At 42.6% G+C, this 16273-nt stretch overlaps 1 protein-coding gene across 1 annotated transcript in view; it reads right to left on the bottom strand.

The window, feature by feature from the left end:
- The window catches only part of LOC131152204 (syntaxin-32-like), a 30578-nt gene extending 15198 nt beyond the window's left edge, over positions 1–15380 (bottom strand). Inside the window, exon 1 of the mRNA XM_058103929.1 lies at positions 14685–15380. Coding sequence (XP_057959912.1) covers positions 14685–14922 — 238 coding nt within the window. The 5' untranslated portion in view covers positions 14923–15380. The remainder of the gene's footprint in view (positions 1–14684) is intronic.
- Positions 15381–16273: the final 893 nt, after the last annotated feature.

Genomic DNA, 16273 nt, shown 5'->3' on the forward strand with positions numbered 1-16273 from the left:
TCTTTGGTTTGAAACTTAGTTTGCAGATAATGTTTAAGGCTCTAAATACCTTAATCATCATCCCTTGTATATCATCCACATACACAATAACATGGATCCTACCCCTAATGAAGTATGACAATAGAACACAGAGTGATCCACTGCACACCATCAAAGGTCAAATTCAATTACTACAGTAATGAATCGACCAATATATACTATGGGAGACTATTTTAAACCTTATAATGCCTTCTTAAGCCAACACACTAAACTTGATTCCCCTTAAGCTCCCAAGTGTAACCAATCTATACTATGGGAGACTATTTCAAACCTTATAATGCCTTCTTAAGCCAACACACTAAACCTGATTCCCCTTAAGCTCCCAAGTGGTTACTCCATATAAACCTCCTCCTCAAGATCACCATGCAAGAAGGCATTCTTCATATCTAACTGATGCAGAGGCCAATGACAAGTGGTGACCAAGCAAATGAACAGATGTACTAAAGTAAGATTGGCAACCGGGGGAAAAGTGTTAGAATAATCCAAACCATACACTTGAGTATACCCCTTAGCAACAAGACACCATCAGGGTTGACTTTCACAACGTATACCCAGTGACAACTAACCATAGATTTGTCAAGAGGAAGAGATACCAATTCCCAAGCATCATTGTCCTATAAAGCATTCATCTCTTCAACCATGGCATTCCTCCACCCAGAGTGGCCCAAGACTTTCAAAACAGATTTAGGAAGGGCAGCAGGTGATCACATAGTAATAATGGGAGGGTCATAAGAAATCAAAGAAAACATAGTTGGAGATGGGATGTTGTCACCATGTGCATTTACCTTTCCAGACAGCAATGGAATATGAACATCAGATTAGGAAACCAAAGGTGTGATAGTAGAAGCTAGGGGGGGCTCTCTTTCTAGGAGTCGCTGTCGTGAATACACCTGCAAATTAGGATGATAGAGAGGATGAGAAGGACTTTGACTACATGGAGACACATGTGGTTAACTGGTAAGGACAGGAAACTAGAATCTAGAAGATTAGGCAGAGGAAGAGATTCATTGAGATCAGAAGCACTCAAGGATTGAGTGTAGTATGGTGTAGACTCAAAGAAGGTAACATTTGCAGAAACAGAACGAGCGATACAAAGTAGGACTAATTAATAGATTGGTTACACTTGCTGGAGAATAATTAAGAAGAGTTGGGTCAACAAATTGTCGGGTTAAGTTAGTAGTTTATTATGTTATTAGCATTAATTAGTCGATGATTATGTGTATACATGGTTTGTTAGTAGTATTTGTGTAATTTAGGGGTTTATTCATAGTTTCATGTAATGTCAGGGGTATACGTGCAATTTCATGCATAGAGGCTTTCTTATACCATGTTGTAGACAATGGTTGATGAATTTGAATTGTATTGAACATGTTTCTCCCCTGGTATCTCCTATCTCTTCCCTTCCCGTTCCTCTCTTCTATTTTTTCTAAGCTCTCCCATGGCTGCAGAACCTTGATGCTGCCCCTGCATCATTCAACTTTTTTATTTTCATTATTTTTTCTTTTTGTTCCTTGCTTCTGTTTTTCTTTTTCTTTTTCTTTTTGAGTATTTAGTATCCTCATTCTGACTCTGCATTCACTTTCTCAATATATCTTCTTTTATTAGCAAAAAAAAAGTCGCTCAAATCATGTCTTCTTGCTTCAAACAGAAGTACTCCAATTGACACACTATTTTTCTTTTCTTTTTTTGGATAAGGAAAAAAAAAGCATTTACAGAGAACAAACAAGGTAAAATAGGAGGAGGACAAGACATTCTCCAAAGAGCAATAGAAAAAATACAACAAAAAAATTGTAGTAATGCTGCCCTCCAATCCTTTTGAAGGTCAAATAGCAACAAACTCCAACAAACCAAAAAAGAATGGGCACAAATAGAAGCCAAGAACACTACTCCATCCCATAACAAACTAGGAAACGTTGTTTGATCCTTGAAGGTTCTTGCATTCCTCTCACTCCAAATGGTCCACAAAATAGCAAAAACCGCACCGTGCCATAAAGCTCCACCCTTTCCTGCTGTTGCCAACACCCCAATATCTCACAAACAAGAAATTATCCACAACCCAAGGCATACCGGCCACCCAAGCTTCACCAAAACAAGGGAAAAGAGCACTCCATAGACAGGTTGTCACCCGATAATGAAGAAAGAGGTGTGCATTTTTCCATTGGATTGGCAACACAGCAAGCAGCATTAGCACTAAGAGACTTGCAGGTCTTCTTATCTGTAAAAAATCATTTGTATTAATCCTATTAGGGGCCACAATCGAGACAAAAGTCTGAATCTTGAAAGGAACCTTTGCCTTCCATATGATGTTGCTTCAAGGAAAGACATTGGGAGGAGAAGGGTTTAAGAGCTGAGAGGGGGAAAAAAAAACAGACATAATAGAAGAGAGACCAAAAGAACCGCCTTCCCAAACCCTCTCATCTCCCCTATTAGAAGGAACAAAATGATACAGATTGCAGAGCATTAACAAGGTAGTAAACTTGTCAACCTCCCTTTCATTGAGATTCCCTGAAAAAATGGAAATTCCAAGAAAGGGGACTATTTCAGGAAAAAAAAAAAAAAATTGATATGGTGCATTGTGAAAAGTAGAAAGCTTAAACAGAAAAGGTACCATCATCTCCACCAAGCCCTTACTGAGCTAAACATCCTCCCCAAACTGAACATAGCAGCCATTACCCACTCTGAAAGCTTCCAGGGGCTTGCATGATGAAAATGCCACTTCCTCTACTCTCCCACTCATACCAATGAAATCCATACTTACCTTTATCACTTTGTGCCATAGAAAATTAACCTCTAAAGGGAACCTCCATGATTAATTTTAAATTAAGACATGTTTTTAGATACCACATTACCAAGACCCAGCCCCTTCAGCTTTAGGTCTAGTAACAATCTCCCTGCTAACTAGGTGATCTCTCTTATTCTTCTCAAAACCCGACCAAAAAAATTAGCAGAGGCACAAATTATTCCTGCATGGCTCATTTCATCTTATCTCATGTTCTATGTTCTAACCATCCTCTTCTTCTCAAGATTTCTTGTTTTTTATTTCACCAAATTCCAGTTGTTTCCTTCAATTTAGAATAAGCCACAAGCAGCCTACAGTCTCCATTCATGTAAAAGCACTAAAAATAATTCTCCAAAGAATACACTCCAATCATCATATTCATCCATTGCACCCCCCACCCCCCCCCCCCCCCCCCCACACACAAATGTGCAATTAAAATCTGAAATTTACAATCTGATTCCCCTTGTTTAAATGACCACTAGTCATGGATACACACATCCCGTCTTTGGATAGTCATGAATAGTACGTGTGGTGAGCATACAAAAAGTGTGATGTGTATACAAAAATTAAAGGAGTTATGGGTGGTTTTTGTAATCATGGAAATGGGCAGTTATTTTAGTAATGGATAGGATTTATATTAACCAAATCACTCTTAACTAAATTTTTTATTTTCAACAGGAATTTGTAAAAATAAAAGGGGCATTTTTGGAACACCACAGGCAAAAAATGCAGATTGAAAAATCCCATGTCTTCCTTTAATTAATAATAAATAGATGATGGTCTTCATGCAACTCAAAATTTGGGGAACTCTTGTGTTTGTACAACTTTCCTACTTGGTAAAAGAGCCAATAAGTCTATCGCCCAAGGATGCAACTTCAGTTTCATCACATTCGAAGTATTTGTAATGGTCTCCAAAGCATTCTCAATGTTCTACACCTTACCTGATAACAACTCCACCTTACAACTCAACATTAATCAGCATGACAGCATGTTGCTGCTTTTCTGTTTTTTTCTTCTTCTTTTTCTTTTATTGCAGCTGTACTTTTTTTTTCCTTGAATTAAAGGGTTGTTAATTGGATGGGATGGGACTGCATCTTTTTTGTTTAGGCTAAGCTGAGTGCAATGTGGTGGAGTAGACCAATTTTGCTTTGTGGGTTGTGTCTCAATATATGGAAGGGACAAAAGGGATTGGCTTTTGTCTTATTTTCCTAGGCAAGGAGCTGGAACATTATAAATGAAGGGTGGAGACTGGAGGGTAAAGCCAAGAGAAAGAGAAGAAGGATCCAAGGAGAGCTGCAGGCCCTGCATCTACATTTTACAATAACTACACACAAGTCACTGGCATGCATGGCACGTGCAGCATGTTCCAGTGGCTCCCAGTGAAAATGATGTTCTTGTTGTCAGAAAATCACAGCCAAGGGAAGTTGTAGACATGGCAGAAGCTACAATGACATGGAGTGTGGAAGCACATCATGGTAATAAATTTCCATGAAATCATCAAAATTTCTGTTGAAAATTTCTGCTTTCCACCATTCTCATAATTTAAATGGTAATAAATCTTCATCTTACAAAATTTCTGTCGAAATTTCCAAAAATCATATGAAATTTATCAAAATTACAAGCTTTCTACAAAACATATTTGAAATTTTGGAATTGGAATTTAAGATAACAACAAATAACAAAGCAAGAATTAAAGTTCGAGATTCAATCATTCAAAACTTAAATTGAAATTTCTGTCTTAATAAATCTGCTTTTTACAGAAAATAAAGATTACTACAAGAAGGAATAGGAATGATAGCTTTCAAACTTTTGAAATTCCGTGCAAAATGGAACTATGATGTTATCAACAAACTTTACTCAGCCTTCTAAGTCTAAATTAGTTGCATTTGCAAAATAACTTATGTTGAACTCATTTATAAATTTCATTTATATTAATTGAATATGAATATGTGTAATAATATTATTATGTTACAGTTATGCATGGTACTGAGGAAAGAAATCCCATTTCTTTGGGCAATCTTCCTGTACCGGGATTGACTTGTTTAGAAGGGGTCCCAATCCATCCCTTTGGCAAAGGCCTAACTACAGCTCTTACATAGCCTTTGTCTTATTGACTTAAAAAGAACAGCATAAGCCCAACTTGCACTAAGCCCTCTCTCTATTATATCTCATTCCATCCATAGGAGCTACAGTGAATCAAAGTATGAACTCAGAACTAAGCGATTGGAAGCTACTTCTACTTCCATTGATTCAAGTAGATCTAGGAAAAAAAGTATTCACACTGAACTTGACTTATTATATCATAGATTTCCTTCTTCTAATATGGTATTTTAGTACAACTAGAAGTAAAAGCACTAACTGCATTGAACCCATCGCATATCATAGAGCTAATCAATTATTGTCTTATGTGCATCAGATCCTAATTCTAGTACACTACCCTTAACATAAATAAATTGGAAGTTCTTTCTATCATATGGTATTCATGGTCAGAAGCAAAAAAGGAGAGATGGCTCTAATATCAAATGATGTAGAACACTAGAATCAATGAGAGGGAATGATGAGAGGAGGAGGAAGAAGATTCTAGAGATGAGGAGAAAAGCTCATGGTTATCCACTTCAATTCAAAATAACCACCATTTAAGACAATACAACAATAATCTGATTTATATGGAAAACTAAAAAAGAAAATTACAAACAAAATCCCAAGACACATCTATTTACAAACAACCCTACGGCCCCACACAAACATAATCTTAACTGATTAATTAAACCAAACACATCTGAGTTTAGGACGAACAAGCTCTTGACCCTATTAGGATTGGTTTCCAAATTCGGTCAAATTGACCCAACATTTCCTGCCGTACATCACATGGCAATCATGTAGAATTCTGGATGTTTGAACTATGAGGTGTCAACTCAAGTAACCAACATAAATTGAAGAAATAAGCAAATAAAAATAGGTTCAAATTCCAGGACCCTGAGTACCAATAAATACATAATGGTACCTAAATTGTTGATATATGTTCATGTCTTGCTATGAACCATGGTAAGGTCGTGTGGAAATATTCTTCCAAGTCCAAGTTGCCAACTCAAGGACTTGAAGCATACATGCACACATATGGATGACGAAATGGACTAGGGTGACATCTTTTTTTTCCCCTTTTTAATGAATATTTGTGTAAAAAATCGAAACAAAAACAGATGCAAATAACATAATGAATTAGAGCACTCATCAAACTCGGGCATGTGGTGCACTGCCCTTTGGACAAATTTTCCCCCTCATTTCAGTGCAAAAGGTATGTGGTGACCACCCCCATGACATAACTACCCTTCTTGCTGTGCATGCACTCATCAATGAAGATGCAAGAACAGGTTCAAACTTGATTAACCCAAAAACAGATAAATGTTGAAGAAAAGCAGGGAAAATAGTATAGGAGAGGAGGGTTTCAATTGTTGCTTTCTTAACTCCGAAGGCACATAATATATACACATATATAACAAGGATATATATGGTGAATCACTACACCATAGTTAATTAATGGTGAGAATCAAGGAGATAATAGTTGGGCAATCGCTACACAGTAGGTATGAATCACTATCATTAGAGAAAGTCAATAATATAGACGAATGATGTGCTCATGTCTGTCTTCAATCATGAAGACCAACTAAAGTTAAGCATAACTTCAGCTTCTCTCTAGTCGCCACCTTCCTGTCTGCTAGATTTCTGCGGACTAATCTGATAGCTGTCATCTTCACAACTGGTGTAAAAATGGCGGTGTAGTCAATCCCTTTCTTCTGCTCAAAGCTTTTGACTACCAACTGAGGCTTGTACCTTCTGGAGCCGTCATGCTCCTCTTCAATTCTGTACACCCACTTGTTGTGAAGGCCTTTGAGCAACTTCCACGTTCTGTTGGAGGTGAGGGACTTCATCTCGTCCTTCATTGCAAGCTCCCACTTGCTCGCATCTCCTGCCTGTATGCTTCATCACAGCATTCGGGCTCTCCTCCATCTGTAGGAAGTAAGCAATCTATATACCTTCCGTCTGGTATATGAGGCCGAGTAGATCTCCTAAGCTCCGGTGCTGGAGTAGGAGATGGTGGTGCGACGATCTGCTCCACTGGTTCCTCTGCCTGAGGATTCTCGGCATTCTGCTGTTGTGTCCCGACACACTTCTTTGGGGCACGGGTGTTTATCTGGAAACTGACCCTCTTCAGTTTCCTGACTATGCAATCCTCACACATGTCAATCTGCACTGATTGTAGACCACTCAATTTTCCCTTTGAGTGCATCACCCTGAGTTCCTTCTCGCTCATGTGACCAAGTCGTTGGTGTCAAATGTTACTGTCGTCATTCCCTGCAGCAACTGAAATAGACATGGAGGCATTGGAGGTTAGAAAAAGTGTCCCGCTTTTCTTACCTCGCGCAGTCGTTAGTACACCCTTTGAAACTTTACATTTATCGCCAATGAATTTCGTCTTGTATCCCTCATCTGCCAGCTGACCAACTGAGATCAAATTCTTTCTCAGGTCTGAAATATATCTAACATCCTTCAGCTTCCATACTGACCCGTTCATTTTGATCTTCACAACTCCCTTGCCGATTACGTCGCAAAGTTGATCGTTGCCAAAGTACACCTTACCGAAATCTCCTGGTGTGTACTCCTCTAGGCAATCTTTGTAGCATGTGGCATGATATGAGGCTCCGGAGTCTAAGACCCAAGACTCCTGCTTGCTCTCCAAAGAGCAGATCAACATCTCATCATTCTCGGAAGCAATATTTGCTTCTGTCTTTACCTCGGATTCCTTTCTCGAACCTTTACACTGGTTTCTGAAATGTCCGGTCTTTCCACAGTTCCAGCACTCAACATTCTTTGTGCCCTAGGAACCTCTGGGATCTCTGGATTTGGACCGCATGATCCTGGATCTGCCACGATTATTAGATCGTCCATGCCCGCTTCCCTTTCCTCGACTTTCCACATTCAAAGCTAAACTTGAAGTGGAGTCATTGTTTGACTGCATTCTGATCTCCTCTGTCAAAATCATGCTGATAACCTCCTCGTATTTCAGCTTCGATTTTCCTACAGAGCTACTGATCGCAGTGACAATACATTTCCAACTCTCAGGCAGCTGACTGAGAATTAATAGGGCACGGATCTCACTGTCAAAGGTAATCCCGACCGAGGCGAGTTGATCCGACAGCTCGTTGAAATTATTCAAATGCCTGCTGAAACTCTCACCTGCAGACATGCTCATTGTAAATAGTCTTTTCATGAGATGTACCTTATTCGCGGCTGATGGCTGCTCATACATGTTAGATAGCGCATCCATAAGGGACTTGGTGGTTGTCAAGTGCTTGATGTTGAAGGCAACAGACTTTGCCAACGTCATCCTCACGGCTCCGAGGGCTTTTCGGTCAAGCAACTCTCACTCGCTTTCCTTCATGGATTCTGGCTTCTCCATCAATGGTAAGTGCAACTCCTTACCAAACAAGAAGTCCTCGATCTGCATTTTCCAAAAACCGAAGTTCGTGCCGTCAAACATCTCGATGTGAGAGCTCTTTTGGTTCCACATCTCGATTCGCTGATCTAGAGATGAAATTAGCCCAATCACACAGCATGATTGGATCTGGAATGACCGAAAACTCTAGAAATGGCTTAAGTCGCTCGAAAAAGGGACCCGAAATGGCTTCGAAAAAACCGGTCAAAGTTTCGATTAAATCTGGTCAACTTAACAGAATATTCCTCTCACGGACGGAATATTCCCTGACAGCGTTAGTGACGCCGTCCACTGCACCGTCTGCTGACATGGCACTATGGGGCCCACTGCTGACGTGGCACTGTGGCTCACCTATAGACGACTAGCTATGGGGCCCACTTGATGACGTGGCGCTAACATGCACGTGGGGCCCGACTGACGTGGCAGCTCTCTCAGCTGCTGATGTGGCGGTGACGCAGCAACTAGCTAGCTGCTTACTTGGCGATGACGTGGCGCGCTGACTAGGCGTGGTCTGCTAACGTGGACGGTCGACGTGGACCGTCTTCTTCCTCCCGCTAAGTCGCCGATCGATCACCGGCGCGTGGACGCGCGTGCAGGGACTTTCGGTGTGTCCGCCAGTGCGTGAAGGCGTGTGCAGGGGCGTGAAAACATCCCCTTGTCCCTGGCGGCGCGTGTGGGCGCATGCAGTGTGTTCCAAACTCCATTAGAGCTCCGGTTACCTCTATTAGCTTCGTCTCGTCGAGAGGAGTTCGATGGTAGCCTCAAAATCAAAGTTCAAGTTACTGGACAGAGGGTCAAAATCCGAAATTTTTCTCGATCTGGCGATTTTACTCCAACCAAGCTCTGATACCAATTGTTGGGGAATAAAATCTTGGAGCAACAATCACACACGAAGAAAAATACAAGCACATCCACACTGGAACACCGGATTTACATGGTTCGGTCGAATCTAACCTACGTCCACGGAGCATACACCACTGCACTATAAACTGGGAGAAATATACAGAGGAGCCTCACTGCTCTACTCAACTCTCTCTCTCTCTCTCTCTCTCTCTCTCTCTCTCTCTCCTCAACTCTCTGCTGTCTACACACAGCACACAACACAGCACTCTCACACTGCTCTCTGCAACACACTTCACACCTCTCACAACTCACTGCTGCACTGCATACACAGCTTACATATGCACCACCTCTCTGCACTCACAGCAATACTGCTGCACATACACTCTTCTGCAACCCACACACACACGCACACTCCCAACCCATATATATATACAAGGGGGAGCTAAATTCAAAGGTGGTGGCTGCAGATTTCAACAAAATCTGCAGAGTAGGTGGCCGCCGTTCTTCAACATCAAAGTCGGTGGTTGGGCTGGTGCGGCTACCAACAGATGCACCCAAATGCTGTAACAAATAAGTTCCAAGCATCAGAAATATTTTAGTCTATGCTGTGTGCTGTGTGCAGACAGCAGAGAGTTGAGGTGAGAGAGAGAGAGAGAGTTGAGTAAAGCAGTGAAGCTCCTCTGTATATTTCTCCCAGTTTATAGTGCAGTGGTGTGTGCTCCCATGGACGTAGGTCAGTTTGAACCGAGCCACGTAAATCCATTGTTCCAGTGTGGATGTGCTTGAATTTTTCTTCGTGTGTGAGTGTTGCTCCAGGTTTATTCCCCAACAATTGTTAGGATTGCTGGTGTGGAGCCGTCGGCAGCCGCACCAGCCCAACCACCGACTTTGACGTTGAAGAACGGTAGCCACCTACTCTGCAGATTTCAACAAAATCTGCAGCCACCACCTTTGAATTTAGCTCCCCCTTGTATATATATATGGGCTGGGAGTGTGCGTGTGTGTGTGTGGGTTGCAGAAGAGTGTATGTGCAGCAGTGTTGCTGTGAGTGCAGAGAGGTGGTGCGTATGTGAACTGTGTATGCAGTTCAGCAGTGAGTTGTGAGAGGTGTGAAGTGTGTTGCAGAGAGCAGTGTGAGAGTGTTGTGTTGTGTGCTGTGTGCAGACAGCAGAGAGTTGAGGTGAGAGAGAGAGAGAGAGAGAGTTGAGTAGAGCAGTGAGGCTCCTCTATATTTCTCCCAGTTTATAGTGCAGTGGTGTGTGCTCCGTGGACGTAGGTTAGATTCGACCGAACCACGTAAATCCGGTGTCCCATATGTGGATGTGCTTGTATTTTTCTTCGTGTGTGATTGTTGCTCCAGGATTTTATTCCCCAATAATTGGTATCAGAGCTTGGTTGGAGTAAAATCGCCAAATCGAGAAAAATTCCGGATTTTGACCCTCCGTCTAGTAGCTCGAACCTTGATTTTGAGGCTACCATCGAACTCCTCTCGATGAGACGAAGCTAACAAAGGTAACCGGAGCTCTAACGGAGTTCTAAACACACTACACGCGCCCACACGCGTCGCCAGGGACAAGGGGACGTTTTCACGCCCCTGCACGCGCCTACACGCGCCGGCAGACACACCGCAAGTCCCTGCATGCGCGTCCACGCGCCGATGATCGACCAGCGACTCAGCGGAAGGAAGAAAACGGTCCACGTCGACCGTCCACGTTAGCGGACCGCACCCAGTCAGCGTGCCACGCCATTGCCAAGTAAGCGGCTAGCCAGCTGCCGCATCACCGCCACGTCAGCAGCTGAGAGAGCTGCCACGCCAGCCGGGCCCCACGAGCACGTCAGCGCCACGTCATCAAGTGGGGCCCACAGCTAGTAGTCTATAGGTGAGCCACAGTGCCACGTCAGCAGTGGGCCCCACAGTGCCACGTCAGCAGACGATGCAGTGGACGGTGTCACTAACGCCGTCAGGAAATATTCCGTCCATGAGAAGAATATTCCGTTAAGTTGACCAGAGTTGACCAAAATTGACCGAAACTTTAACCGGGTTTTTCGAAGCCATTTCGGGTCCGTTTTTCAGCGACTTAAGCCATTTCTAGGGTTTTCGGCCGTTCCGGATCCAACCGTGCTGTCTGATTGAGCTAATTTCATCTCTAGATCAGCGAATCGAGATGTCGAACCAAAAGATCTCTCACATCGAGAAGTTTGACGGCACGAACTTCGGTTTTTGGAAAATGCAGATCGAGGACTTCTTGTTTGGTAAGGAGTTGCACTTACCATTGATGGAGAAGCCAGAATCCATGAAGGAAAGCGAGTGAGAGTTGCTTGACCGAAAAGCCCTCGGAGCCGTGAGGATGACGTTAGCAAAGTCTGTTGCCTTCAACATCAAGCACTTGACAACCACCAAGTCCCTTATGGATGCGCTATCTAACATGTATGAGCAGCCATCAGCCGCGAATAAGGTACATCTCATGAAAAGACTATTTACAATGAGCATGTCTGCAGGTGAGAGTTTCAGCAGGCATTTGAATAATTTCAACGAGCTGTCGGATCAACTCGCCTCGGTCGGGATTACCTTTGACAGTGAGATCCGTGCCCTATTAATTCTCAGTCAGCTGCCTGAGAGTTGGAAATGTATTGTCACTGCGATCAGTAGCTCTGCAGGAAAATCGAAGCTGAAATACGAGGAGGTTATCAGCATGATTTTGACAGAGGAGATCAGAATGCAGTCAAACAATGACTTCACTTCAAGTTTAGCTTTGAATGTGGAAAGTCGAGGAAAGGGAAGCGGGCATGGACGATCTAATAATCGTGGCAGATCCAGGATCAGGCGGTCCAAATCCAAAGATCCCAGAGGTTCCCAGGGCACAAAGAATGTTGAGTGCTGGAACTGTGGAAAGACCGGACATTTCAGAAACCAGTGTAAAGGTTCGAGAAAAGAATCCGAGGTAAAGACAGAAGCAAATATTGCTTCCGAGAATGATGAGATGTTGATCTGCTCTTTGGAGAGCAAGCAGGAGTCTTGGGTCTTAGACTCCGGAGCCTCATATCATGCCACATGCTACAAAGATTGCCTAGAGGAGTACACACCAGGAGATTTCGGTAAGGTGTACTTTGGCAACGATCAACTTTGCGACGTAATCGGCAAGGGAGTTGTGAAGATCAAAATGAACGGGTCAGTATGGAAGCTGAAGGATGTTAGATATATTTCAGACCTGAGAAAGAATTTGATCTCAGTTGGTCAGCTGGCAGATGAGGGATACACGACGAAATTCATTGGCGATAAATGTAAAGTTTCAAAGGGTGTACTAACGACTGCGCGAGGTAAGAAAAGCGGGACACTTTTTCTAACCTCCAATGCCTCCATGTCTATTTCAGTTGCTGCAGGGAATGACGACAGCAACATTTGACACCAACGACTTGGTCACATGAGCGAGAAGGAACTCAGGGTGATGCACTCAAAGGGAAAATTGAGTGGTCTACAATCAGTGCAGATTGACATGTGTGAGGATTGCATAGTCAGGAAACTGAAGAGGGTCAGTTTCCAAATAAACACCCGTGCCCCAAAGAAGTGTGTCGGGACACAACAGCAGAATGCCGATAATCCTCAGGCAGAGGAACCAGTGGAGCAGATCGTCGCACCACCATCTCCTACTCCAGCACCGGAGCTTAGGAGATCTACTCGGCCTCATATACCAGACGGAAGGTATATAGATTGCTTACTTCCTACAGATGGAGGAGAGCCCGAATGCTATGATGAAGCATATCAGGCAGGAGATGCGAGCAAGTGGGAGCTTGCAATGAAGGACGAGATGAAGTCCCTCACCTCCAACAGAACGTGGAAGTTGCTCAAAGGCCTTCACAACAAGTGGGTGTACAGAATTGAAGAGGAGCATGACGGCTCCAGAAGGTACAAGCCTCAGTTGGTAGTCAAAACCTTTGAGCAGAAGAAAGGAATTGACTACACCGCCATTTTTACACCAGTGGCGAAGATGACAGCCATCAGATTAGTCCGCAGAAATCTAACAGACGGGAAGGTGGCGACTAGAGAGAAACTGAAGTTATGCTTAACTTCAGTTGGTCTTCATGATTGAAGACAGACATGAGCACATCATTCGTCTATACACTGGTTGAGATGCTGCCTCCTTCTCCAAGTGGGAGATTGTTAGGATTGCTGGTGTGGAGTCATCGGCAGCCGCACCAGCCTAGCCACCGACTTTGACGTTAAAGAACGGCGGCCACCTACTCTGCAGATTTTGTTGAAATCTGCAGCCACCACCTTTGAATTTAGCTCCCCCTTGTATATATATATATATGTGTTGGGAGTGTGCGTGTGTGTGTGTGGGTTGCAGAAGAGTGTATGTGCAACAGTGTTGCTGTGAGTGCAGAGAGGTGGTGCGTATGTGAGCTGTGTATGCAGTGCAGCAGTGAGTTGTGAGAGGTGTGAAGTGTGTTGCAGAGAGTAGTGTGAGAGTGCTGTGCTGTGTGCTGTGTGCAGATAGCAGAGAGTTGAGGTGAGAGAGAGAGAGAGAGAGTTGAGTAGAGCAGTGAGGCTCCTCTGTATATTTCTCCCAGTTTATAGTGCAGTGGTGTGTGCTCCGTGGACATAGGTCAGATTCGACCGAACCACGTAAATCAAGTGTTCCAATGTGGATGTGCTTGTATTTTTCTTCGTGTGTGATTGTTGCTCCAGGATTTTATTCCCCAACAGTTAATTAATGGTGAGAATCAAGGATATAATAGTTGGGCAATCGCTACACAGTAGGTATGAATCACTATCATTAGAGAAAGTCAATAATAAATTTGAAGAAGCAAAAAATCGAAGGGATAAAATGTGGGCTGGACCTAGGCCCACCTGCAAGGCATGAAATAGGGATTTGCAACCCCTTATACAACAATTAAGGCGTGCATCACACGTACTTAACCCAATTCTGATCTGGCTCTCTCGAAAAGAACAGGTCATGACTCGCCTCATATGTGCATGGGGACTCTCAGTGTTCGTTTATTAATGCCCCCACAGATAAAATGATTCGAAAGGGGCTGTATGGCTAAACAATCAATGTGGATTGTGGGACAACTCTAAAAGGCAACAAGCCATAAAAGCAAGATACTGAGTGCAGGGAAACCAAAAATGACGCAACAACCAATGGCTTAGGCTTTTGAAATACAAGGGCGACACTCAAAAACCAACATATTTTTCCTACTAAATATGGACAGCGAGAGGACAATCCGGGGGTTTGTCCTACAGCCACACAAAACTTATTTATTAGCATTAGTCACCATCGAATTTTTTCAAGACTTGATAATCGGTGTTGCTTCATGATCGTCAGCATAAACATAAAACTACTTCAAGTTACCCATTGTCGTTGTATGCGCCAGTCACTGCCATAAGCCTAGTTCTCCCTCAACTCAAAAGAAATTTTCAATCTTCAGGTTCATCAACAGTATCATTTCCAACAACGAGGCCAATATTAAACCAAAGAACTAGCAGCACTCAGTAATAATAATAATAATAATAATAATAATAATACTTACATTTAGCTAATTTTGCAAGCTTCTGAGACGTTTGGTGTATCCCAAACCCAATCTTTGATGCCCTCTTGTTAAACTCCGGCTGGATAGCCATCGCAGATCTCTGCTCCTCCCCTCTCGAACCACTGCTCGCCGCATTATTCCCATCTCCCGACGAGACTGACTTCTTCAGCCTCTCTGCGATGCTCAGAAACTCCTGCGTCCGATCCCGCACCGACGAACTTCCCGATTTCACCGGCATTTCAACAAATTTCCCCACACCTTGCTTCAAATTTTAAAGAATCCTAGGGCCCATCACCTCCCAAACCCGACAAAATCACCGGCAGTATCTCCCAATCTAATGGCTCGATAGTTGAATTACCCACTAATCGGAATCTATTAAAGTATCTTCCAGCCCAATGCCTCGATAAAAAAATTTGTTTAATTGAAGCTGTGGAGGTCGGGATCGAGATCGATAGATAGAAAAACCCTAGATGTGGCTGGAAATTGAAATGCTTTAAGTGATGATAATCGGGCCTGGGTGCATAACGAGTTCACGAATTAGAGAAATAAAATTGAGAAGCGGCCGAAATAAAATTAGAGAAATGAATAGCGTCTATACGTCTTCACAAATTATGGACTAAAGAGCGTCCAACGGTTATGACTCTCGTGCTCTAATCATACTCTCCAACATATTAGGAATGGAAATCGCAATTGTCCAATTCAAATCACCATAAATTCATAACTTAAATAAGTTGGATATTGATTATAAAATTGTTGGAGTGTCAAGGCTATTGAATCCATGCTCTTTTCAGATCAAATGTGTAACGACCTCAAAAATCTTAATATAAAATGAAACATATTAAATAGAAAAATCAACCTGAACCCGTGAGTAACGAGAACACCTGTCATTCACAGCAGAAACTTACGCAGCATTAAATATAAATCACATTCTCATAACCATATTATACATAATACCAGAGGTTACTATATCACCAAAATATTGTATTTATATATAACCTCCAAAACATCAAAATAATCTCTAAGATCATACAACAAAAATCTTCTAATCCTATATCAACACTTACTCTTCTAGTAGTGAAACTCAACTCACTCAACGGCGGCTTTGACCTGCCGGTCTCTTTTGGTTTTCTGAAAATCATTTAATTTTCGGGGGTGAGACATTTCTCAGTAAGGGAAAATAAATTAAATACAAGTGTGTGGTAACATGAACATTTATTGCAATTATACATACTCAGTACATTTCATATATCTAAAAACATACATCATAACATGATAGAATAATTATATACTTTCATATTTGCTAATAAATCATATCGTTCATAAAACGTCTATTATAACTGATAATACTTAAAACATATCTAGGATGAATAGCTAGCTGATGTCATGTATTACCCCCTATAACGGGCTGTGCAGCCCGAAGGTGGGACCCGACAATGGCTGGCCGACCACTGCTAAGTCAAAAATGTCTGTAAGTACAATGGGCCCGTCACACCCTAATCTGAACTGCCAAGTGGACGTCCACACTCTACTGAAAGTCACATAAACTATCCATCTCCCACCCCCTCGTGGGGTGGTTTGCACCAATCTAA

The sequence above is a fragment of the Malania oleifera genome, chromosome 3 (genome assembly GCF_029873635.1).
Source record: "Malania oleifera isolate guangnan ecotype guangnan chromosome 3, ASM2987363v1, whole genome shotgun sequence".
Classification (NCBI taxonomy): Eukaryota; Viridiplantae; Streptophyta; class Magnoliopsida; order Santalales; family Ximeniaceae; genus Malania; species Malania oleifera.